This window comes from Urocampus carinirostris, chromosome 1 (genome assembly GCF_059441175.1).
Source record: "Urocampus carinirostris isolate Australia breed hairy pipefish chromosome 1, RoL_Ucar_1.0, whole genome shotgun sequence".
In the NCBI taxonomy this organism is placed as follows: domain Eukaryota; kingdom Metazoa; phylum Chordata; class Actinopteri; order Syngnathiformes; family Syngnathidae; genus Urocampus; species Urocampus carinirostris.
The window spans coordinates 38,467,684-38,492,691 of NC_142349.1; the positions used below are offsets into that span (position 1 = coordinate 38,467,684).

General features: G+C 39.3%; 2 protein-coding genes across 4 annotated transcripts; one reads left to right on the forward strand and one right to left on the reverse strand.

The window, feature by feature from the left end:
- Positions 1-799: 799 nt before the first annotated feature.
- On the reverse strand, positions 800-14,492 carry ss18 (SS18 subunit of BAF chromatin remodeling complex). Of its 3 annotated transcripts, XM_088338255.1 has the most exons (11): positions 14,344-14,492; positions 13,913-13,989; positions 13,746-13,830; positions 11,868-12,024; positions 9,046-9,276; positions 8,812-8,982; positions 8,452-8,529; positions 6,853-6,975; positions 4,180-4,310; positions 3,789-3,852; positions 800-1,502 (listed from the first exon to the last, which is right to left on the reverse strand). In XM_088338255.1, the coding sequence occupies exons 1-10, from the start codon at positions 14,410-14,412 to the stop codon at positions 3,835-3,837; spliced, it is 1,140 nt and encodes a 379-aa protein (XP_088194381.1). In that variant the 5' UTR covers positions 14,413-14,492; the 3' UTR covers positions 800-1,502; positions 3,789-3,834. The 3 variants fall into 3 exon arrangements, with proteins under 3 accessions (XP_088194381.1, XP_088194372.1, XP_088194390.1); XM_088338246.1 differs by lacking the exon at positions 3,789-3,852; XM_088338264.1 differs by lacking the exons at positions 3,789-3,852; positions 8,452-8,529.
- Positions 14,493-18,107: 3,615 nt separating this feature from the next.
- On the forward strand, positions 18,108-24,761 carry psma8 (proteasome 20S subunit alpha 8). Its single transcript, XM_088338276.1, has 7 exons — positions 18,108-18,336; positions 19,643-19,769; positions 20,622-20,746; positions 20,832-20,954; positions 21,024-21,143; positions 24,209-24,271; positions 24,350-24,761. The coding sequence occupies exons 1-7, from the start codon at positions 18,235-18,237 to the stop codon at positions 24,443-24,445; spliced, it is 756 nt and encodes a 251-aa protein (XP_088194402.1). The 5' UTR covers positions 18,108-18,234; the 3' UTR covers positions 24,446-24,761.
- Positions 24,762-25,008: the final 247 nt, after the last annotated feature.

Sequence of the window (25,008 nt, forward strand, 5' to 3'; positions counted from 1 at the left end):
CATTAAAATAAAACAATTTTGATTTAAATAACCAAAAACAAAATGTATAGAAATCACTTTTGAGCAAATTCAAAATATTTACTTTGGCGAGATGACGCAACATAGGGTGTCGTTTCGCCAGGGTAAATATTTTCAACTTACTCAAAAGTGATTTTTACACAATGCTTTTTGTTCTACTGTTCTAATACATTCCCCAAAAATGAGATGAAAGGCCAGGGGCGGTCATTTTTCGGCACAGCGCCGCAAATTAATAAAATCAATTGAGAAAACCCAAAAGAAAATTGGACCAAAAAGAGAACCATATCCAGACAAAACTGTAGTCGAGCAGCAGGAAGAAATTTGGAGTTGGGGAGAACTTGTAAGGGACTGGCAAAACGCAAAGGTGACAATGACTCTGACGTAAGCAACGTAGAGGCAGGGGGAGGAAGCGGCGCATCGTCGAGTTACACTAAAGATAAAGATTTCAATGGATTTTGTGATTTGGAGTCAAAATTTGGTAAGCATGTTCTTAATGCTCGAGTTATTTCAATACATTTAATAAGTTACATCTTTATTGACATTACCAATGCATGATAGTCATGCAACGTAAGTATACCGTGTACTTATTCAGCCTGTTGTTGACTATTTTATTTTAATTTATAATTGCCTCTCAAAATTACTTGTAGTATCAAATACATTTCCCCCAAAAATGACATACTCCATGTGCAACTTATATGCATTTTTCCTTCTTAATTATGCATTTTTTGGATGGTGTGACTTATTCTTCAGAGAGACTGTAAATGTAATTTTAAAGTTATAATCGTGGTTATTATTATCGTTTATTGGTCGGGCCATGATCATTTGTCAAGACATTAAATCGGTCCGGGATACAAAAAGAGTTAGGGACCCCTGATCTATTGGCAGGTAACTCGCCTTTCTATAACAATTTGATTGCAAGTTATCTGAATGGTTCATAACAATGTCCTGGGAAACAAAACAAAAAAACAAAAAAACATTGACACACATCATAGTACTAGCTTCCAATGTCTTATACAAATTCTCTAAAAAAAGAATAAAACGATTTTTGACAACATCACATACATGGATAGGTACATACCCGTAAGGGCAGGTGTAGCAGACTGCTATCTAATCACTACTCTGTGCCACTCTAGCTTTTACACACAACTTGTACCTACTGCTGGCGTTTTCATTCCGTTTTCAAAACAGGGAGCTCAACCGCAAGCTGCCGTAGAATTTTTTTATAAACCGTCGAAGATAAAAAAAAAAAAAGGCGTACAGTTGGCGCGATGCTCAAGGATAAGGCAGCTCCATCTTTAAGGCACTGCCACTTTGAGTCGTGCTGGACCACAAAAAAAGGCGGGGTGAGTTTGGGGGTTGGCCCACTTCTTGAAATGACGTGAGACCAAAACGAAGAGGGAGAATGGATATTTTGTTTTCATTAGTGCTGCGACTCATATCATCTGTGTGGGCGTTTCTCATTGCTGGTAATTTCCGTACTGGCCCTGTGAAATAGGATGGGGGAGAAAGACAACAGGATTCACGTAACTTGGTTAAATATAGGTTTTTAAAAACAACAATAATAATAGGACAACAACAACAAACATCCGCGGCTTCTAGCCTGCACACCATGACACATGGCTGCGTTTGCATGTATCCACCAGCTGATGGGAGCAGATCCTCACAAGTGGTGAGCACTAAAAACTACGGGAGATGATGGAGGTTCACAATGGGACCTTTTTGATTGGCTTGAGCAGTGTTTCTCAAAGTGTGCCCTGTGAACCGCAGGTGGTCCAAAAAAAAACCTCAAAGGGCTCAAGAGCGACTTCAAACATAATAAGTGGAATCAATTGAGTATTGTTAAAAATGTATAAGTATATGGATCCACACTGGGAAATTAATATATGCTTTACTTTTATTTTGTTTTACATTTTCAGGCTGTGAAATAAAACGATTGTTTTATATTTGTTTATGAAATACGTGTTTCCTAAATTGTAAAAAGGCTTATTTTAAAAAATATTTTATTTACTATATTACTACTATATTATTACTATATTATATACTATACTTTTTACTGTTGCTTTCGGAATTAAGGTTAGAATAGTACTTCACAGTGTACATTTTTAAATTTGTTGTAGGCGAAGAGGAGTACATTTCCAGGAAAACTGATGATATCCGGAACTACTGCATTTCAGGGTATCATACTCCTGCCCCCTTGTGGACATTCTACAAACGGGACCTTGTGGAAATTATAGGATGTACAATGGCTTTAAAATAGACTAAAAAGGAAATTTGAGTAACCAAAATGCTAGTGACAGTTGTATTAGTGACGAAAAAATTGTGGTATTGAACATTCCTTATACAGTATGCGGATTTTATTGACACGTTTTTTAACCAAACCCGTTTATTAAAATAAAAATGACGCGTTTTTAGTTAGAAATGTATTTACTAAAATGCAATTAATAAACTTACATACTTTTTTTCTAGGAAGGAATAAAAAAAATTAATAACACATTAATTAACTTGATACATTTTAGATTTACTCACAGGTTTCTTCACACATTACGTGGAGCCTCAAATAGGTAGATTTCTTTATAATGGCTTATGAACAGTCGGTCCGGTCATAGTGTGCACTAAAGGGTTTGAGTGTGCTCTTTAATGTATATCTGTTCTCTTGCCATGTTGTTTTTTTATCCTTACCATTGTTGGTACTTGTCCTTACATTATTGAGATTTTTTATATATATATATATATATATATAGATAGTGTGTTACCATGTAACATTGTCGGTCTGTTCCCTGCGGGAACAGTTAAAAAATGTTCCTTGTTACAAAACCATTATTTGATTTTGAACTGTACAGCTTGTCTCGCACAATGTCAGTCTACCGGGTGTTGCAGGAAATTTGCCTTGGGTTATGTGTGTATGAGGTTAGCAGTGGGAGTTAATAGGTTTTCTTCATCCGATCTTTCTGGCATTCTTTTAGGATTTAAGTTATATTTACATGAATCACAAAAAAATGTAACTGCCTGAAATTAATAGATTCAATTAATAAACGAAGAATAATGGTGCTCTAGCAATCTATTGTATGTTTTAATGTCAAAGAACATTGCACTATCTTACAATTTATTTTTATTTTCATAACTGGTTTACAAATTAGAATTTTATCTTGTAATAAGTCATTTAAAAAATGTCAAACGGCCTCATATTTAAGTTTCAATTTTATCCATGCAACATTATATTTCATTTTTATACTGTGTGGCCCAATTCAACGTATGGTACTTTAAATAACGAAAAACATTCAGCTTTCGAGGCTGCATTTTGACTGTTTAATTTTTTTTCCCTCTTTAGCCTTTTGAATTGCACTTATTTTTATGAGAACAAATTTGAGAAACACGGAACTCGGGATCTTACTTCTCAGTGATCCAGATTTAGGGTAAGGAAGTAGTCACCAATGTATTTCTAAACAGGGGTCGAAGCGTGTTTTATTTGAAAGTATGACTTCAATCCGAAAGATAAATCCCATAATTTGACGCATAAAAAGAATGTATGTGTGTTAGGTCTTAGCTCTTAAATGATGCTGTGTTTCTGGACCTCAAATGCTGACAAATTCGACCCCTGGCTAACAATCAGTGTTAAAAAGGGAATCACAATGTCAATCTGTTCACCTTATCAAAGAAAGAAGAGGGAAAGGGAAAGAGAGGAGACAGGGGGAAAACATATGATGCAAAGTTGAGGCTAGGAATTGAAAACAACTAGATTGTACGTTGAGGTCTTCACAGCAACCATTTACCTTTGCTTCTTATAGAGCTAGTCAGGGGGTTCAAATCCCCGGGCCTTTATTTCCTCATGTGCCCCTGAATATTCAAAGATAAAGATATCAAAGTGTAGCGCTGGTCCTCAACATGAGACCACAGAATATAACAGGGCAAGAAGAACCACGGTAATTAACAGCAAACCTAGTAAAGAAGCCTTCATTTTTTTCCTGAAGGGGGCATGCTACATTAGCCAGAATACACATCCGAGGTTAACACATGAATGGCAAATAGCGACAAACATAAGCCCAAACACAATGAGAGCATGCACATAATATGCACCATTAAGTAAAAATTGAGGGACAAATTACGGCTGTGTGTACATAAATACGGCAATGTTATAGTTCACAGCGCCGGGCCCATACTCACCTGGTCGTAGCCGTAAGGTCGCTGCTGCTGGCCCTGCGGGGGGCCTGGCTGAGGCGGGCGGTAGCCGCCGTACTGCTGGCCCTGCCCCTGGGGGTAGTTGGGGTACTGGCCTGGGGCATTCTGGGAGGGGCCTAAAATAAAAATTTCAGTTAAGAGAATGTTGAAATGATGGCCCAGGCTTGAAGGTCAAACATTATTAGGTGCCTTTTTGTGGACTTCAAGTACGGACATTGCCAATCAACGTTCCCCCGAAACTATGCACAATCGCACAGTGCTAGCACATAATCAACTCACAAAAATATCTATCCAGCGCAAATAGAGCAAGTGACAGGCGCTTTCACATGGGAGAGATAGACAAGTGGAGAATTGGAATTTGATGTATATCTGCTCAGCAATGTGATTGGCTAGCTTCTTCCTGTAGTTTATACATGTCACAGACAATAATGTCGCTACTGTTTGGGGGTGGTTAAACTACTCGAATGATAATTTGATTGTAGCATAGCCAAAGATTCCCGAAAGAAAACTCTGTAAGGAGGCGTTTTCATCGTTACTCTTTAGTTAAGAAAAAATATATATTTTGAACATCAACAGAGTTGGTCAAACTTTAAGGAACCAATTTACAACAATGCTGGGATGCAGCTTGATTTGATGGATTGCAGAAGAAGAAGAATAGAATAGAATTTACTTTTATTGTCATTATTTGTAACAATGCACACAGAACGAAATGTCGATACACCTGACCCGTACAGTTAAACTATAGCAAGCCGATGCAGCCGCAGCGCAAACAGGGCGCAGCCATTTTAGTCATTAGGTGACCAAACCCCCCAATTCCAACCCTTAATGCTGAGCGCCAAGCAGGGAGGCAATGAGTACCAATGTTGTAAGTCTTAGGTATAACTCGGCCGAGGCTTGAACCAGCGACCTCCCAGTCTCAGAGCGGGCGCCCTACCATCTAGGCTACCGAGCTATGGATTTGAGGTACATAGCTGAGCCACTATCAAGGAGAGTGGGGCTAAGCAAAGCCATACCGGAGCTATAGTCAAACGAGGCCCATCCAGCATTAATAGGCGCTCCTTATGCGGCTTTGCAAAAACTATTGAGAGCTTGCAAGAGTCAGTGTGAGCGGCACACGTGCGCGCACATATATAAGAAAGCATGTATGGTGGATGGATCTCACCTCACAGGCTTTCCCCTTGCTGGAAGCTTATTATTACTTGAGCTTTGGACTCCACTCAGATTGTGGGATTCAAAGTACCAGGAGAAATCGGATGAGGGAGACTGAAAATCCCCCATCCATACGAGCCTTTAAGGGCAGTATTTTGGTTGTTATATTTCACTGAATGTACGTCTGGGTATATATCAATATTTTTTGTATCTTCATCTTAAATGTTTTTTTTTTACATTGAATCATTTAATAAGGTTTGCATTTTTGAGTATCCCGCTCTCCTTATTTATCAGTGCTAGCGCAGCAAGGCTACGATAAGGAGCGGGCGGTACGTTTAAATTTGTCGGTCAACAACCAGAGCTCAGTGCATATCGTCACCAACGTGTCATCTTTGCTCTGATGTTAGTGGCTAACATAGTCAGCAAAGATGCTAGCATTAGCGCAAGGGTCGGGAACCTTTTTCCAATGCAGGCCCTCATATGTTGTCACAGGCGAAGGACTGTGGAAAAACAAGCCTGGAATTGGCCAAGAGTGGTTTAGATCAAAAGGTCAGAAGCTAACTGTTAGAGCAGAAATCTTTGACGAGTCTGTTTCTCTTTAAAGGGGAGTTATGGAGCCAAACAAACAGATTACAAGAAAGATCGTAAAACGATGCAGGAATGCTTTAAGGTGGATTTTTGTTCTTTATCTGTCGGCTTTATCGTGTTTCTTGGAATAAATATTTTACATGGTTGGATTCACTCTACTCTCATGAACGTAACCACACCATATTTTTTGAGTGAGCTATCATATCGAATTTTGAAGTTTACGCTTTTAAATGATATGTGGCATGACATGTTTCAGTGACTGGTGACATCGTGAAGACATGACTTTGTTTATCAGCAGTCTGATGCCCCGCCGGCGGGCCATCAAAACATTAGGGGTTAAAACCTGTCTCACTCACATAGTTACTTATGATTGGTGAAGCTCATTTTGACCTTTTTTCATAAATAATAGTTACCACACAAGGTGCAAACGGAAGTTTTTTGTAAAATGTCCCAAAAACTGTAAACCAAAAGTTAACGGATGTATTTCCCTTCAGAGCAATGGGTGCGTGAGAGAGGGGAGCGTGCTATTTGTGCAGAGATCCGCCCTCCCAATCAAATTGCTCTGGGTGCTTTGTTCGATTTTTGAAGTGTTTAGTTTTTTCTGTGGGTCTTCTCAGCAGTGAACATATATTGTTTAATGTGCTTCCATACAAGAGATTCCTTTGCGACGTACAGCTAAAACGGTGTCTGTTAATGTGACTCTTGGCCTGTAAACTGCATTTGATACTGTGCCCTATCTATACTGTTCCGAATGTATTTCAGCGATGAAGCTTTTTGGGCTTTGTGCAAGGCTCTGGTGTCTGAATTGTTTTGTTTGTTATACTCTAAATGTTAGATGTCCAAGTACATCTTTAACATTACATTTTGCAAAGGAGCTACACTAGATCAATGCTGATTGCATTATATGGCAATAAAACTCACCGTAGCCCTGCTGCTGCGGCGGATAGCCCTGCTGGCCTGGGTACTGCTGCTGAGGAGGATAACCTTGCTGCTGTGGAGGACCTTGCTGATAGGCTTCTTGCTGTTGGCCATACTGGGCATTACCTTCAGAGGGACACGAAAAAAATGTGAGCACTGACACAACCAAAACACACTCTTTAAATAATGTCAAGCAAGGAGGACTGACAAAGAGCACTTTTACTTACGGTCTGTGATTAGCGACAAGCCAAACTTAATTATGAGAATAGTTTCGCTTTCAAAAATTCTCAGGTCATTGGAACCAATAAATCTTGTACAATGAGGCATGTAGTACACAACATGTTTAATATTTACAACAAATTACAGTACAGTCTACAGGTACACCTTTGCAAAACAATTGGATCTAGGGGTTGCAACTGAAAAGTGCAAGAGTCAAGACAAAAGGTGGTTGGTGATAAGGCACACATTAAAGAATTGTTCTTATGTGCATTCGCATTTTTTTTCTAAATATGGTATGCACGTTTTTAGTTTAAGGTATATTTTTTAAATATATATTATAGTGATTACATTTTGGGTTTGGAGCAGGAAGAAACAGTTATCATGCATCCTTAGTGCATATCAAAAATAATAGCCGGAATTTAAGGGAAGATTGTATATTTAATGCTAAATAAGAACCAATCTGACCACAATAGAACATATTTCACAGCTTTACTTAATGGATTGACCAGAACGGTCAATCAACACCAAGCACATGTCAATACAACAAAATGCTGATTTTCTTTAAAAGTACATGTATAAAAAGTCATAAAAACATATGTGTTAGTAGAAGGGACAACATACATAGTAAATATTAATTGTGTTAAGAAAGTAAAGTTAAGGTTGTTATAGGGATGTGGTTGTCCTTTAAACGCATGAGCAGGCATGGCATTAATTTCAGAAAAATAAGTGGGATGCAGATCTCTAGAGGGGTGTGACGTACAAAATTTAAAAGTGATGATGTCTCTTTTTGGACACGATATATACATATTTTTTAAAGCCTACAGACGATGACGTGCAATGTGCAGCTTGCTGAGTCTTTTGGTGTCCCTTGTCTTCAGCAGCCATGTCCTGAGAGTGATCTTGGTTTCGGGCCCCACAGCTTGTCACCTTCCGATTTTCTTTCGTAGGCTCCTACTCGCGCTTTTCATTAATTTCTCCCGTGAGCTGCTAACGCAAGTGACTTGACCCTTGTCAATGGCTTCAACCAACTCCTGTTAGGTGCTTGGTAGTTTTATCCAGCTATCTCTGTCTTTCGTCAAGATGCTTTTTTTGTTCATGCAAATTAAAAACTGGAGGTAAAGTTCTGAGTTTTGCCAATTGCGGTATCTCTTGGTTTCTCTAGTAAGGAGACCTTGAAATACACATGCTTTGGCTCCGTATTATAATTTCGCCACATTGAGTAGTGAAACATTACACACAGCGCCCCTTTATATTCCCAAAGAATATATCTATATTTATCAAACTGACGATTGGAGTGGCTCAAGGGTAGTTTTGAATCACAGTCTCTTTGCATCATTTGTGTGTTAACACAAGTGCTGGGCTGACTGGAGGGATTTCTCCTACCTTCCGAGGCTCCCTGTCCTGAGTGACTGTATTGGTCCCCATAGTAGTCTTCCTGCCCTGGATACTGCTGAGGGGGTCCTACATACACATACACAACATACACACAAGTAGATTCAAGGTGTTGTTGGACTGGATGTGTGAGGATGAGAAGCGAAGGTGTGGCATTTGGCTCTCGGACCACTATTTTAAATTATTGCATTCTGGATCTTGAAAATGTTTGTGAGTGACCCGTGTGAAGGTGAGGGGAAGGAAAAAAAACAGTAAGAAATGTCAAGAGGTGGGTTAGGTGAAGGAAAAAGGAAGACCCACACTAACAGTTTGCTAGCACACACACACACAAACACACAGGAATTGGGATACCTTGCTGTGGCGGTCTATACGGGGGCATGGGCCTCTGCCCCATAACGTGATTGCCCTGGTTAACCTGGCCCATCATGCCCATTGGGTTCTGTTGGCCTTGGTAATGCTGACCGCCACCACCCGGGGGTATGTTGTACTGCTGGGAGGGAGGCTGTTGGTGCATCATGGGGCCTGAAGCAGATTCAACGGGAAATTTCAAGATCGTGGCAGGAGACGGACCTCGAGGAGCTTTACCTTGATTGGGCTGCATGTTCATACTGGGTCTGGGCCCGTAGTTGCCCATGGGCTGGCCCTGTGTCATGTTCATCTGGCTTTGCGCGGGTATTCCCTGCGATGAGGGGACTGTGTGGTTGTAGCCGCCCATGGAACCATGGCTGCTCGGGGGCATGTTCATGGATCCGGCGGGCATGTTTGGGGGTTGGTTGGGGCCTGGACCTGGGCCCTGCATGGACATGTGATTGGGCCCTAGAAATAAACAACATTTAATCCAAATATCACAATGCCAAGTGTGAAAAAATACTTACGTTTTTAGACAAATAACACCAGGGGTATTCAACCAAAGTTGTTAGCAGTATACAACGGATTATAAGGCGCACCCCCAAAATATAGTCGTTCATCATGTATGAGGCGCATTAAGGTGAGACTACAGTAGGAGCTAATGTATGTAGCCATTAGGCATTTGGCTCTTTATACACTTACTGTATATATATATATTAATGCAATGATTGATTGGTTAATAAGTGTCCCTCACCAAATTTGCGAAACATTGTATGCAACAAAAATCAAACCAAAGTAGTGGCAGTGACCTTTTACCATTAGACCAGCAGTGGTACAGATAACATTCAAAACCGTATTAGCCCTTATCTCATTATCGCACTATTTTTGTGCACGGTGTCAGAAAAAAGATTTGCAAAGTGTATTTCAAAAGGTTAAACAATCCGTTAATTTTTTTCACTTGTGCGTCAATAACATTATCATTTAAAATATATGTGTGTGTAAAATAGCTTGTATAGTCTTTGTTGAAAAAGAACTTGTATAGTATTTTGTTGACTTTTCTCCATTCGACAACATTAGTGAAAAAGTGGAATGTTTAAACTATCAGAATGCTGAATAAAATACACTATGCAAATTAGTGTTTCTGGTAGTCAGTATAAAAGTGTAATAATGAGATATGCTTCAATTCCTTTTATTATGTCATATGTACCCCTAGTGGTCTAATGATAAAGTGTTCAATCAGGTTCGATTCCCGTTGCATACAATCAATGCTTATCGATTGTTGCTCAGATGCGGTAATACACCGTAAAACCTAGTAAGACGAGGCTTACCTATAATTGTTGTATTCATTTCCAATCGTATCTTTTATATTTTGCCGTGTATACAGGTAAGGCGCAATAAGGAGCACTGTCAAATTTTCAGCCAAATTGGAGTTCAAAGGTGTGTCTTATAGTCCAGAAAATACAGTAAATGCTTTGGGTACATTCAACAAAGAACAATACAAAAATAATGACTTGAAATTCTTATTAATCAAATTGCCCCACAAAATATGCATGTTTTCTTACAAATTAATATACATTTTTGGCAATCCTTCATTATTCTAATTTGTAGTACCTGATAGTAACCCAGCAAGTACCCATGACTAAAAAAGGCTGGGAATTGGCCAGATGCCATTATGCCAGCCCATTTAGTGTGGATGAGCCTACCATTGTTTATCTTCTCCTCAAATAATTTATCTGTGACTTGATGTGCTTTTTCTTATACAAAATCCGTGTGTGTGTGTTTAAGTACTTGACAGTCTGGATTTTGGGTAAGAAACTTTTTTACTGTACAGTGAATGTTTATTATACAGCACTTTGAGTTGCCTTTTTTTTATAAAAAAGGTGATAGTGACATATTACAATTTAGAATTTAATGGGCGCTGAAGTGTATAGAGACAAGAGCTGCGACCTAGGTGGTGCCCCAACAACCCAGGATCCATGAACTCTAATTGACTGTATCAGTGATTGGCCTTTTGACTACTCATTTCGGCCTTGAAAAAAAAAAAGTATAAAAAGATCCTGCTATCTCTCTACCTGACACCTGGTATTAGTTCTCGCGCATCACTACAGCAGCACACTTTCTTGTCAATAAAAAGCTTTCAAATGTTGTCAATTCACAGATAAGACCGCACAAAATATATCCATCTTTAATAGTTACATTTCTATATGAGCTGGATTCTGTCCGTGCCAAACATGGCAGAGTTGAGTACACCTAGTTGCCAACAAATAACAATGTACTCGTCCATGACCAATAACCTTTGTAGTTTCATTGACAAAACTCTAAAGAAAATGGACGAAATATGACCTTTAGCACAAAGAGAGAAAGAAACTTTCACAAATGAGAGGGCCCAGACCAAAAGTTAAACCAACCACAGTTTTACAGCCACCGTTTAACCAACAAATAACCAATGCAGGTTTTATGTTGGTACTCATTTGTAATCCAAGAAAAAAAATGATTGTATTTAAATGACAAGACTGTCCACCACCGCAATGAGGTGTTTAAAGTGAGCACTAAAAACAGAATACTGAAATGCATAAAATAAAGCTTAAGAGGCTAAAACAAGAGTAACGGGGCATATTCTGTAATTTGTAGAACAGAAATACCTTAATAATATCTATTTTCTTATAAATACATGCTATCCTATTCAAAATCCAGCTTAATTTTGTAATATTCAAAATATAAGAACAATTAACATTAAACACAAAGTAAAATTGAAATTAATACAAGTAGGTATTTTAACAAACATCCGTGTTTAAGTGTCTCTAGGCCCGTTTTTCAACCCCCATTAAAATACATGACATAAAAGATAATGGCAATATTTTAACAGGAACTTAAGGATGGGAATATGTCATTAATGAAAAGAGAAAGCTTTGAGGTCCAAGACAAACAGGTGACATCATCCCTCAGTAACACAACCTCCCTAACAGGGCTGCGCTGTTGCTAGGCAACCCCGAATGAGAAGGACTGAGGGGGAATAGGAAAGAGAAAAATGGAGCAAGATGGAGAGAAGGCACGCTTACCAGGCATCTGTCCGTTCATCTGATTCTGCATGTGTGTGGCATTCGGGCCACAGCCAACCATACCTTCGGCGGGCATGTTATGACCGTGACTGGGCTGAGGTGGACCGCCGCTTTGGGTCATCCCCCCAGGGCCCATGGGCATGTTTTGAGTGGGTGGCTGCAAATGAATGTAGAACAGACTTTAATTGAAAAATTCAAAAAGGAACGCTCTGTTAAAGCACCAGAGACAAAACCATCCCATTTTACCCGTAAACTTATAGTTTACAGCTTAGTAAATCATGCTTATCATTGATTTAAACACTTTTCTGGATAATTTTAGATGTGAAGTCGAGTACTGTATTTTCGAAAATTATTTGTTATGAACTTTATGAATCAACCCCCATCCCCACCCCCAACGTCACTTTAAACAACAAAGATGAAGCAAATCAAAAATGGCTCTTTAACCATTAAAGAAATGTCTCTGAAAAAGACACAGACAACTATGCAAAAATGTAATTTATCGTCAGGGTCCTGGCTTGCGGGTCAACATGTATCAATTCCACATGACTTTTGCTCTTGACAATCTATCAAATCAGTGAGTATGCATTTGTAAAGACCTTTCTCAGGCAATAAATTGCAGCTAAAACTGCTATATAAAAACATTATTAGACGTTCTACTCAGAGTTTCCAATATAAACACACGCCTTACCAAACATCTGGAAAATGAACCTATATTTCACAAAGATGTACATTAAAATGAACGTTACCTTGGATGTTCAGCACCAAATTTTTTTCAGGCGAATGCCAATACCTAAATTTGGATTTATTTATTTTTTTTATGGATACCATTAGTAGACGCTTTCGGGCCTCTCCGCTGATGAAGGGTTGCATGGCACAGCCTCTTGTTGTGTTATGGGCTTAATGTTAGGTGTCAGGTTGGGAAGAGCAAAGGGGAATGAATGTTTGATGAATGTGTGCGTGTTCTTGACCCTAGCCACCTTCCGTTAGGGGGCTATCAAGCTAAGGACCTAGCATCAAAGCCTTACTCTCGGCCAAAAGGCTAAGCTAAGGGGTTTTGGGGTTTTTAAGGGTTATTGTTCTATCTTCGTTATGACCTAGCATCAGTGCACAGTTCAAAAACCACAGTCGGCTATGGCTTCGGTGTATAGATAGACCATTAGTACATAAAACCCTTCCCCCTGCAACAAAATTATTGATAGTTTTAAATAATTACATTATTATATTAGCAACATTATATTCTCCATAATATTGCATTAATTGAGAAGCAATTTACCATTATTTTAATTTCTTGGTCCTGATTTTTAGATAGCCAACAGCAGGTAGCCAATACTGCTATCAAAAACTTCAAAAATATTGGTAAGGGTCCTCACCCATCAGTAGATAATCACATTCAATCGTAATTGTTCATGTTTACAAAATCTAGTCTAATTATATAGATGATATGGTTCACCTGACAAACATTCCTTGAGGTGTATGTATGTCATACCTGTCAACCTATATGTTTTTGTTGTACAAAGTACGTTTATTAAGCATTTTAAGACGTATACGACATACAAGAAAATCTGTACGGAAAAACGCAAATTTGTCAATTACGGGTATCATCCGGTAAACACCAACTATCACGAAACAGCAAGTCAATCAAGTTAACGAGTTCGCCACTGTAGCCTCTATCTCGGTTTCGTTTTTTTTTTCGTTGCAAACGAAGCGAGCGGTTTGATGCTACTGTGCACATGCATCTGCCGCCTGAGGATTTCCCATCATGCATCATTCCGAAAAAAAAATATGGTGTAAGATTATTTTGTATTTTGTAAGGGAAAATACGACAGTTTGTACGGGCATGTAGCCGTGGAGCTTGACAGTTATGAGATGTGTACTTACTGCTGGGAGAAGAGACTGCATGTTCTGATTAGAGTCTGCTATAGTGGCCAGGTACACTAAATTTCTGTGTAGTATCTGTTGATATCTGTGAAAGTGCAGTGGGTTAGTATTAAACACTCCAATTCACACGATGAGCTCAAACATAACAATGGAGGACAGCAACTCACTGTGAACACTCTGTTGTTTTGCCCTTGCTCTGGAAATCCATTATACTTTGAATCAAATGGTTGTTCTCATCAAGAAGCTTCAAAAGCGAGCAGAGATATATTGTTAAAAAAAACATCTAAATGAATGACTTGACTACTGAAGGGGGAAGGAAGGTTGAATAAAACGTGCGATGCGAACAAAAGAAGCGTCCCGCTAGCTGACTTCAATGAGCTAAAAATAGAGAAACCTAAGATCATTGGAAAAAAAACAAAAAGATGATTTGATTCTTGAAAAACTAAAGGGGGTTTCATATTGACCGCGCAGAGATGAAGATCAGTTGATCACAAGTCACCCACAGCCAGTCGGACGGACTGCATCGATAGCACAAGATGCTAGCTGCATTTAGAAAGCACTGTCTGTATTATGCGACGCGTTCAAGAGGGCGGCTTACCTTTTGTATTCCGGCGGGCGTTATATCGCCCTTTCCGCGCTGCCTGTGGGGTGCGAACGCCACCGACATGGTGAAACTTGAAGCGAATTAAATGAGCCGAATCATAAAATGCTTAAGACGCGCGCGCACACTTAGCAAAATCAGTACAACACAACTCCAATCATGTAACAGAATTGGACGCAATGTTGTAATGGAGTCGTCCGTTTTGGGGGTGAATAGAACTGATTCGGAAGTTTGATTTGGAATAGTTTGTGCCAAAGTGCATTTGTAACAGTTTTTTATTTTTAATATGGTTAAATTTACATAATATACGAAACAACAAACAAATTGAGAGCATAAGTTTTAAATGTTCACACAATAAAATAAAGTTGCCCCTATAGATTTGTGTAATAGATCAGTCCAAAAGCTACAGGAAATGAACAGGAGTGACGGGAATTCCGGCACTTTTTATGGAAAGGCTCTTTCAGCTCGGCTCAATGAAAAGATCCAGCTCATAATATTTTACAAATAACAATGAAACATTATGTACCAAATTAAATAATGGTTAGTTGAAAATGTATTATGCTACTATATTATAATAGCCTTTATCGTTTCAATCTGCAGTGAACTCTTACTCAAATTAAAATTTCAAGTCGTTTACACCCTGCGACTTTAAAGTTGAGCAACACAGAATCCCTGAAAAACTCAAAAAATATCAAAATGTTAATTACAAATGTTTACTCTCTCATCGGGCAGCACAGCAGCGCAGTGGGTAGCGCGTGTGCGACATAGTTCTGAGACCATGAGATTGAACCTTCCTGTGCGGAGTTTGCATGTTATCCCCGTGCTTGCGTGGGTTTCCTCCGGGCACTACGGTCTCCTCCCACATTCCATTAAACTTTTCAGGTTAATTGGTCGGTCCAAATTGTCTCGAGGTGGGAATGAGCGAGTGAAATGTCTGTCTCTGTGTGCCCTGAGACTGGCTGGTAACCAGTTCAGGGTGTCCCCTGCCCACTGCCCAAATGTAGCTGGAATGGGCTCCAGCACCCCCGTGACCCTACTGAGGATAAGCAGTACAGATAATGGATGGATGGATTTAAAGTGAATATAAGATACCAACAAAACACAAGACATATACATCATATTCAATTAAACTATTTACAATTCTTCAAAAAATAAATTGTAAAATGCAATCCAATTTACATGCTGAACAACAACACAGCATCACAGAAAGAAAGTACAAAACAACAAGACTTGTAAATATTAACTCTCCAGTGCTATAAATAAATACAAAAATGTAACTATTTACAATTCAATTTCATCGAATTTAGACACTGAAAAAAAACGGACAAAAAATTAACCCTGGAAAACCCACAGGTCAGAATTTTCAAAAGAATAAAATAATTCTTGGCTTCTCCAGATTAAAATGTGTAAAACTAGAAGGAAGAGTCAAGTCATATTTATTTGTATAGCCCTCTATCAAAATGAGTCTCAAAGGGCTGCACAGACCACAGATTATTGAAAACTGCATACTTCACCATCCCTTGATCTAAATCCTACACGAGGGCAAGGAAAAACTCAAAACCTCAACAATAGGTAAATGAAGAAATGACCGCTAAACTACTCGATGGTTGATAAACCTATAATTGGTCGTAAAATCTATTGTTATCCTCATCAATTTAAATCTTTTTTCGGGTCAGAATTTAAAGTTAGACTATAAAACACTTGAAATTCCAATTGCAATTCAAATTAATTACAAGAAGGTTCATCAAATAAGCAAATACAGCACAATTCTGACGTTTTCTAATTCAGTCAAGTCAAGTCAAACCATTTTTATTTGTATAGCCCTTAATCACAAAGAGTCTCAAATGGCTACACAGGTTATTGCACAGACTATTATTTCAGACTATTATTACACCATCCCCTGATCTGGAAACAACATGAGGGCAAGGAAAAACTCAAAAACCTCAACATGAGGAAAATGAAGAAACCTTGAGAAGCTGCATTTAGAAAGCACATGTGGTTTCCCCCTTTCAGGATTACCAGGCAAAGGATGTTGCAATTACAAATAATACAGAGATATTGTCCACAAAAAGTATAGGTTATTCATATGCTTTAGAGTATAACTGTGTTTTAAGCTTAGATTTAAACATTTCCACTGAGGTTGCAGATCGAATCTCAGGGGGAAGAGCATTCCACAGCTCAGGGAATCCTAAATCCACAGATATCAAGATCATCAGTTAAATCTAACGGGACAGTGTGTAATATATAGTGCCTCCTAGTGGTACAAAAACATTTCATTCAGTAAAATAGTATTGATTTGAATACTAGACATAGCCTATATATCACACCAACGTTATTTTTATGGCAAAATATAGTTGGGGAAATTTGTATTTATTTTTCATAGTGTAATCCCTATGTAGAAGTCTGTGACATGTTGGCATCTATCTGCTATGTTGTGCTCTGTGGCGCTGGTTTCAGACAATGTACTGCAATCTAGTGGTCAAATATTAGTAATACAGTGGAACCTCGGTTTTCGAACGCCTCTCAGTTCGAACAAATCGGTTCTCGACCAAAAATTTCGAGAAATTCTTGCTTTGATTTTTGTTAAAAAATCGGAGTTGGAACGCCGGTACGCTCTGGTGCGATGCTGAGCGGCGTACGGGTGTAGATTGCCCCCACTCCTCGTGAAGAACTGTTATGACGTGTGCGCGCACTTCTTTTCGCTTTTGCTTTTAATATCGGTGAACGGAGTGTTTTAGCCCCTAATTATGCCTCCGAAGAAGGTCGGTGCAAGCAGCAAAGTTGCTACAGGTGAAAAAAGAAGAGTAGTGCGTACAACTATTGCATTTAAGAACGAAATATTAGCAAAATATGAAGAAGGTGTGCCAGTTTCCCTTCTTTCGAGGGAATAGAGCATGGCTTCTGCAGACCACCACAAAGGTAAGAAATCCTATTCATAATTCTTTTCTTTATCCTTTAACCGCTCACCACTTTTTGTGGAGACCCGGGTGCTAAATGACGTGTAAACGACCTGATTTTTTTATTTTTACACGTTCATGTTAGCGTAATCTTTCGTACGGAAGATTACGCTAACGCGAACGTACGATTAGCCTGGGTTAGCTTCATGTTTATGTTCATGGTAAACATTCAGGGTGTTGGAACGGATTAAAACGATTTTATATTACTTTTAATGGGAAAAAAACATTTCGGTGATCGAACAAATCGGTTCAGGGTTCTGGAACGGATTATGGTCGAGAACCGAGGTTCCACTGTATTATATTACACACTGTGGCTTTAAATAACGGCATTTGGAAAATGCCTCAGCTTTGAAGGACTAATTCGTCTACTTCTGCCACTGAATGACAATACACTTTGCTTTGGAGCCATCAATATCATTAAAATGAATCCGATTTTGGCTCATTTTCCTGAGTTGACTGATTACTCAACATGTAGTACTTTTTTTATTTTTGTCATATTACTGAACTATGGGCTGCCCCCCCCCCCCCTCCTCAGAGCGCATGGCAGGCAGAGAGGTCACGTCTTGAAGGGAGCAGCCTTAGCTTCAAAGAGCGGGCTCTTGAAGACGTTTCGTTCGTGAACGACCTATCACCAATGAAGTTGATAAAACACACTGCAATATTGTACTTATAATTTTTATCTTATTTCATTTTATTTATCATTTTAACTTAAGAAAGCACATACGTTTATATCAAACATGCAATCGTCATCATTTTAAAGTATCACTCGATCACAGCATTTTTGGATGGTAAGAATTTCCGAGTTCAGAGTTCAAGCGCATGCGCTGTCTCTAGCAAGCGGCATTATTGGAGTGGCTTGCGGCTACAATCTAGCTGAATCATTTGGCCAAGTGTCGATTTAATTTTATGATTGTACGCGTCTTGCGAGGAAATGGCTGCAAGATACGATCGAGCTATTACCGTCTTCTCTCCGGACGGACATCTCTTTCAAGTGGAGTACGCACAAGAAGCTGTGAAGAAAGGCTCCACGGCGGTCAGTCGGGGAATGAAACTAAAGCTAAAGCCCTAGCAAGCTATTAGCTTATAGCTAAGCCTTTTTGTTGATTTAGCTTTTAGTAAAGCTTTGTTTATATTGCAATTATAGCGATTACGTTATTCAGACTCAAATGAACGAGTAGTGTGTTGTAGATATGTGTTTTGTTTGGAGACTTACTCCAAAGTGTTACTGGTTCGCATCTTGGCGCTGTGTCATGCTTAGATAATGTTGACTTTGCAAGTTACTAGAGCGCGTTTTTAAATGCTGCTCACGGCTTCAATTGTTGTTTTTTTGGGGGTGGTATTAAAATTCATTACAATTCGAAGTTGAGATGCAAGAACTGATCAATTTCTGACGGAATTACCATTAAACATATTTTGGGTTAGAACATATTCATCTTATCCTATTTTCACCTTCTTTAAATGGTATATTCAACTATTTCCTGTTAACTATAATAAGGGAAAACCAATTAAAATCAACAATGTTCTTGATACTGTATTGTTATTGTGAAATTGCGGACACGGTATGGCAAATCTAATGTAGTTTTTTTAATCTTTTTTATTTTCTTTAAAATTGTTCCCCTTAATTCCGTTTTTAGGGGGGCGAGGGTTTGGACCCTACTCCTACGATTCTTTTTTTTCTACGCAAACCAATAGCTTCATCTGGGTTCTCCTACCCTTTTCAAGCTGTGAGCTACTCTTTGTTTTAAAGAATAAAGTCCTTGTTTTGATGAAAAAATGCACAACATTTTGAGGCCAAAGTCAGAATCTTAGATGTGAGAATGAAGGCTGGGTATGGTGCATATCACGAGTCACCAACCTTTTAGAAGATGAGGGATACTTTTTATTACTGATTGATACAATGGGCTACCAGTTTGACATGCATTCCTAAAAACAACTAATCATGTCATTACTATGTTGTTATTGTTATCACCAGGTTAATTATTGGAAGTGGGTTTAGATAGACTGACAACCATTACAACAAACTCTTTGCTAGAAAACTACAATAACCCAGCACTGGTGAGTTATTTTCAGAACAGATCTGCAGGCACCACGTTGGAGACCCATAATCTAAATGATTGATTCATGTTCTCTAAATTTTCAAATTTATGTTAATCAATTTAATCAATCCATTGACAAAGGTTATTTGCAGATAACTATTAGAAAAACTGGATATTTTACATTAAGAATGCTATAAAAAAAACTATATTACTATATATTATATAGTGACTATTATATATTTAATTGTGACTTGCCTTACAGAGAATGGCCTTGTCTTATGTTTTTCTGTTTTGGGTCTTAAGGTTGGAATCAGAGGCAAGGATATTGTCGTCCTCGGAGTCGAGAAAAAATCTGTAGCTAAGTTGCAGGAGGAGAGAACCGTCCGCAAGATCTGTGCCCTTGATGAGCATGTCTGCATGGCGTTTGCAGGTAATCCATTTATTGTATTTTTCCACTCTATGTCGCAGTTTTGGGATGGTGGTGGTCCCCCTTTTCCAGAAGGGGCACTGGAAAGTGTTTTCCAACTACAGGGGATTTACACCTCTCAGCCTCTCTGGTAAGATCTATTTGGGGGGAACTAGAGAGGAGGTTCCGTTAGGAAGTTCGAATCTCGGATACAAGAGGAGCGGTGTGGTTTTCGTCCGGGCCGTGGAACAGTGGTCCAGCTTTACACACTCTGCAGGGTCCTCGAGGGTGTATGGGAGTTTGCCTATCCAGTCTACATTTCTTTTGTGGACTTGGAAAAGGCATTTGACTGATTTCCTCAGGGAGCTCTGTAGGGCAGAGGAGGCCAACCCGGTTCTTGAGAGCCACATATCCTGCATGTTTTAGAGGTTTCCTGTCTCTCAGCTTGTTAGCAAGCTGTGTGGGAGCTTGATAATGATCCAGGTGATTGGAATCCCCTGTATTGAAGCAGAGAAACTCCAAAAACATGCAGGACATGTGGCTCTCAAAGAACGGGTTGGCCACCCCGGCTGTAGGGGGTTCTTGGGGAGTATGGGGTACCGCACAGTCTTATCCGGGCTCTGCGGTCCTTGAATGCCAGTTGCCAGAGTCTGGTCTGCATTGCCGGCAGTAAGTCGGATACGTTTCCAGTGGGAGTTGGACTCTTCCAAGGCTGTCTTCTGCCACCGATTCTGTTCATAACTTTCATGGGGGTTCAAATGAGATTTTTAGGGGGGTTTGGGTTTATTTTTTATTTGAGCACAACAACACCAAGAATAATCATTTCTTAACAAAATGAAACCGTAATAGATTTTTTTTTCCTTTTACCTTTTTCAGGACTGACGGCAGACGCCCGCATCGTGATAAACAGAGCGCGTGTGGAGTGTCAGAGCCACCGGTTGACTGTGGAAGATCCAGTCACTGTGGAATACATCACACGCTACATTGCCACATTGAAACAGGTGCACCTAATTTTGTAACAAAATCACACTGTGTAGTGTTCACGTTCCCATGGTTAGAAATATTTTTGACTTCCATTATTCTCAGCGATACACTCAGAGTAATGGCCGCAGGCCGTTCGGCATCTCTGCTTTAATTGTCGGTTTTGACTATGATGGAACTCCAAGGCTTTATCAAACTGACCCTTCGGGAACCTACCACGCCTGGAAAGTAAGTGATTTGGTCGTTTCCATTATTCATGCTCTTTGTCTTAATGCTGTGTCTTCCTTATTCTCTCAGGCCAACGCGATAGGCCGTAGTGCCAAAACAGTGCGGGAGTTCCTTGAAAAGAACTACACGGATGAAGCTATCGCTGGTGACAACGAGGCCATCAAGTTGGCAATCAAAGCTTTGCTTGAGGTGTGTTTAATTTTGAGGAATGTTTAAAATGCTTTTAAAGTAGCAGTATTATTTGCTTACTAAACAACTGGTTGAGCTAATAACTAGACCTTTGTATTTGCATGTGTAGTAATATTTTTTTGAGGAAATACACAGAGTGATTTAGAGAGTAAAAAGAATGGATATATTTGGGGTAATTGAGATGACCAACACAGCATGCAATCATATATATACTCTTGCAATTGTGAGTCTTAAAAACAAATGCTTCATGTAGTACCTAGAAAAACCTGTACGAGGCAGTAAGATGCCAGAGGAAATCCACAAACCAGAGGTCGGAGTACAATTAACATTCTTTCACCTCATTCATTACTTTAAAAGGGTGAGAAATTGGCAAATTGTTTAAAAAACATTGAAAAAAATCCTTAAGCTAAAATTAAGATTGTGATTTTCCACTTTCCTATAATGGATGTCCATGAATAAGTAAGTTTTCTTGTTGAAATAAAGATATCAGAAAGCGTAAAGGGACAGTGTGTACTATTTAGAGCCTCCTATTGGTTAAAAACTTCATTCATTTAAAAAATAAATATGGATTCTAATAATGGGCAGAAGTACATGAACTATCCTATACACATGCAAAGGTCGAGAAGTTAGCATCTTCTTTACATAAAATAAGCCTCACTCAGAGGGAGCATACATAATTTTCGGCCATCTTGCTACGGGTACCCCCAAAAACCCTTTGAAGGGCTGGGAAAAAAAGTAAAATAAATTAAAAATAGTGCATTATGCTCACTTCTATGTGCTTGTATTCATTGTAGCACATGATTTCAGTTGCACTACACCATATTGCGACATCTATCCATCCATCCACCCCCTTTTTTGCACCGCTTATAAGGTCACGTGGGTGTTGGAGCCATCCCAGCCATCTTCATGCAATGGGCCGGGGACACCCTGAACTGGTTGCCAGCCAGTTCCATTGCACACAGAGACAAACGACACCGAGGGACAATTTAGACTGGCCATTTAACCTGACATACATGTTTTTGGATTGTGGGAGGAAACCCACAGGAAGAACAGGCAAACTCCACATGGAGAGGCTGTGGTAGCGGGAATTTAACCCTGGACCTATGCTCCATGGGGCTGCGGGCTAACCACCCAGCCACCCTGCCGCAAAGCGCTTTGGGAAGTCATTGACCTGAAAAGCGCTATATAAATGCAGATCATTTCATTCATTTTATTTCACAGTGACATCTTGTGGTCAAATAATACACACTGTCCCTTTAAGAACTAATAAAGAAATATACAGTTCTGTAAATAAATATAAAGTGCCTTTTAACAATTTGATTCCCGTTCCCAGGGTCCATACTGATCCTTGGAATCCTTGAAAATGCTTTAATTTTGATATTGGGTTTTTTAGGGATGGAAAAGTGTTTGTAAATGGTTAAAATTGTGGCCATGTTTACAACATGTCTGTTTCAAAATGACGCAGACAGTACTCTTGTGGCTTACCTTTGCCATTGCTTTTATTCTTCCATCGTGATTAACAGCAGTTCGCATTAATTTGTATTGCATTGTCCAATGAAGCATCATCACTTCCTATGGGTCAAACCAAGAGGACCAGGTGCATGCTTCACTGAAACAGGGCAGTATGAACTGTGGATTACTGCAAGGATTACCCATTAGATATGGAAATTTATTATGGGGTTTGCAAAAAATTCAGGGAGTGTTTCCCTGTCGTAAATTGCTATGAAAAGAACTTTCTGCAACTAAAAATGTAAACTACATATTACTGTCATTTTTTACTTAACACCTATATGGGGAGAGATTCGTCTCAAAACGGACATATTTGTGATTTACTCAATATGTAAAGACATGTCTTGATAAATGCATATGCAAGATTAAAAATGGCATATACAGATGCTGCCCTACTTACAAACGAGCTCCTGACAATGGTTCGTATGTTGAATTTGTTCGTTAGTTGCTTCAGTGTTATATTTTGTATGTTTAAGGCTTGTATAAGTAACTTGAATTGTTTTGTACTAAAAAATAAAAAAATCATAAAATAATATGCTCTATAAAGATTAACTTGGCAGCACGGCGGCGCAGTGGTTAGCGCGTGTGCAGGCACAGTTCTAAGGTCTTGTGAACCTCCTGTGTTGGTTCAAATCCAGCAACCGGACTTCCTGTGCGGAGTATGTATGTTCTCCCCGTGCTTGCGTGGGTTTCCTCCGGGCACTCCGGTTTCCTCCCACATTCCAAAGACATACATTTAAGTTGGATTGGCCGGTCCAAATTGTCCCTTGGTGTGAATGAGCGAGCAAGTTGTCTGTCCCTGTGTGCCCTGCGATTGGCTGGCAACCAGTTCAGGGTGTCCCCTGCCCACTGCCCGATGATGGCTGGGATGGGCTCCAGCACCCCCGCGATCCTACTAAGGATAAACGGTGCAGCTAATGAGACGAGAACATTAACTTACTTGTGGAAAATGGGCTTCAAGAGTTAGGCTACTACCTCCTCCGTGGTAGAAAGTGGAGGAAAAAAAGCGATCCAACCATTTTCTCAACCGCATCAATCTTGCTTATTCCACTTTCATTTCAAAAGAATTGGCTCACCTCTTCTTAACACCACCCATATTGAATGGATGCACGAGATATTAAACAATAAAAACGTCAAAGTTCTTGGCGCGTTAGAGATACAGTACACGTAGTATGTTTGGATTTCTTCTTACGGATGGATGGTGGGTAACCTCTCAAAACGTCACACGGCGGAAAGAAGCACTACAGTAATGTCCTGTACTCGGAAAAAGGTGCACACAATACAAAATCTAACTTGCAGCAATGTCTGGATAATTTTCGACATCCCCCAAAAAATGTTGGTATCTACCGTTTTGCACAAGTCGAATGGTCGTAAGTAGGGGATATACATATTTGTGGCTCTTTAAAATTATGATTTACACCAAATTTCTTCTTTAAATGGTACTAGAAAAATTGGAAAATGGCTTGGAAAGTCCTTAAAAAGTGTTTGAATTTGGCCATGAAAAAAGTGTATGAACTCCGCCTTCAGTACTTAAAAGTTTATTGATTTTTCAATAGGTGGTCCAGTCAGGAGGCAAAAATATCGAACTGGCTGTCATCAGACGGAATCAACCACTAAAGGTGATCCGCAAACACGTCACCTTTACTTTTGGCTAGCGTTACTTGTGAGCTCATAATAAAGGTTTGTTGTCCCACCAGATCTTAGAGTCCAAGGAGATCGAGACCCTTGTGGCTGAGATTGAGAAGGAAAAGGAGGAAGAAGCTGAAAAGAAGAAGCAGAAAAAGTCCACTTGAGATTTATTTTTTTTGGTCTGTTTTTTAATTTTAATTGCACTTGGATAGTAGCCTTTTGCGGAAAGTCATAACTCATTTATTTCACTATAAAGAGAAAATCAATCTGAACTTGAGAAACTGCACCGGATGTACCATGTCTCCCGCTGTCTGAAGTATGTAAAAACTGACCTATACATTTGTGCAGCACTCAAGTTTCACCTAAGGACACTTTTCTATCAATGATCAAAGTTCTTAGATGGGTGGAAAAAACATCTTGTCGCGCAATATCTGAAATGCAATTGGGAACGATTCTCAATAAAAGATGACTTGTTATAAAGTTTCTCTGGCCTTAATGTTGTCAAAAACACACGTGACATAGTAAGTATGGTACAAAAAGGATTTGAATAACATGAGTTGAGAAAATTAATTTATACAGAGCTTGTACGGGTGCTTGAAATTCTTGAATGTCAATGTTGTGTTTTCAAGGGTGGAAAGGGGCTTGAATTTTGTGGTGTGTGCTTGTAAATGTTTGAAATTACTGCTATATTTCGCAAAAAGTCTGCCTAAAATTGATGCCAACACTG

What these genes read in the sequence shown, in the direction of transcription:
- ss18 (XM_088338246.1), bottom strand. Translation starts at nt 14,412, where the DNA reads ATGTCGGTGGCGTTCGCACCCCACAGGCAGCGCGGAAAGGGCGATATA. An exon ending in GAACATGCAGCCCAATCAAG is followed by an intron (nt 8,983 to 9,045) that starts GTAAAGCTCCTC and finishes AATCTGCTTCAG; the next exon opens with GCCCCATGATGCACCAACAG. An exon ending in AGGACAGGGAGCCTCGGAAG is followed by an intron (nt 6,976 to 8,451) that starts GTAGGAGAAATC and finishes GTCCCTCTGAAG; the next exon opens with GTAATGCCCAGTATGGCCAA.
- psma8 (XM_088338276.1), top strand. Translation starts at nt 18,235, where the DNA reads ATGGCTGCAAGATACGATCGAGCTATTACCGTCTTCTCTCCGGACGGA. An exon ending in CAATCAAAGCTTTGCTTGAG is followed by an intron (nt 21,144 to 24,208) that starts GTGTGTTTAATT and finishes ATTTTTCAATAG; the next exon opens with GTGGTCCAGTCAGGAGGCAA. An exon ending in GACGGAATCAACCACTAAAG is followed by an intron (nt 24,272 to 24,349) that starts GTGATCCGCAAA and finishes TTGTCCCACCAG; the next exon opens with ATCTTAGAGTCCAAGGAGAT.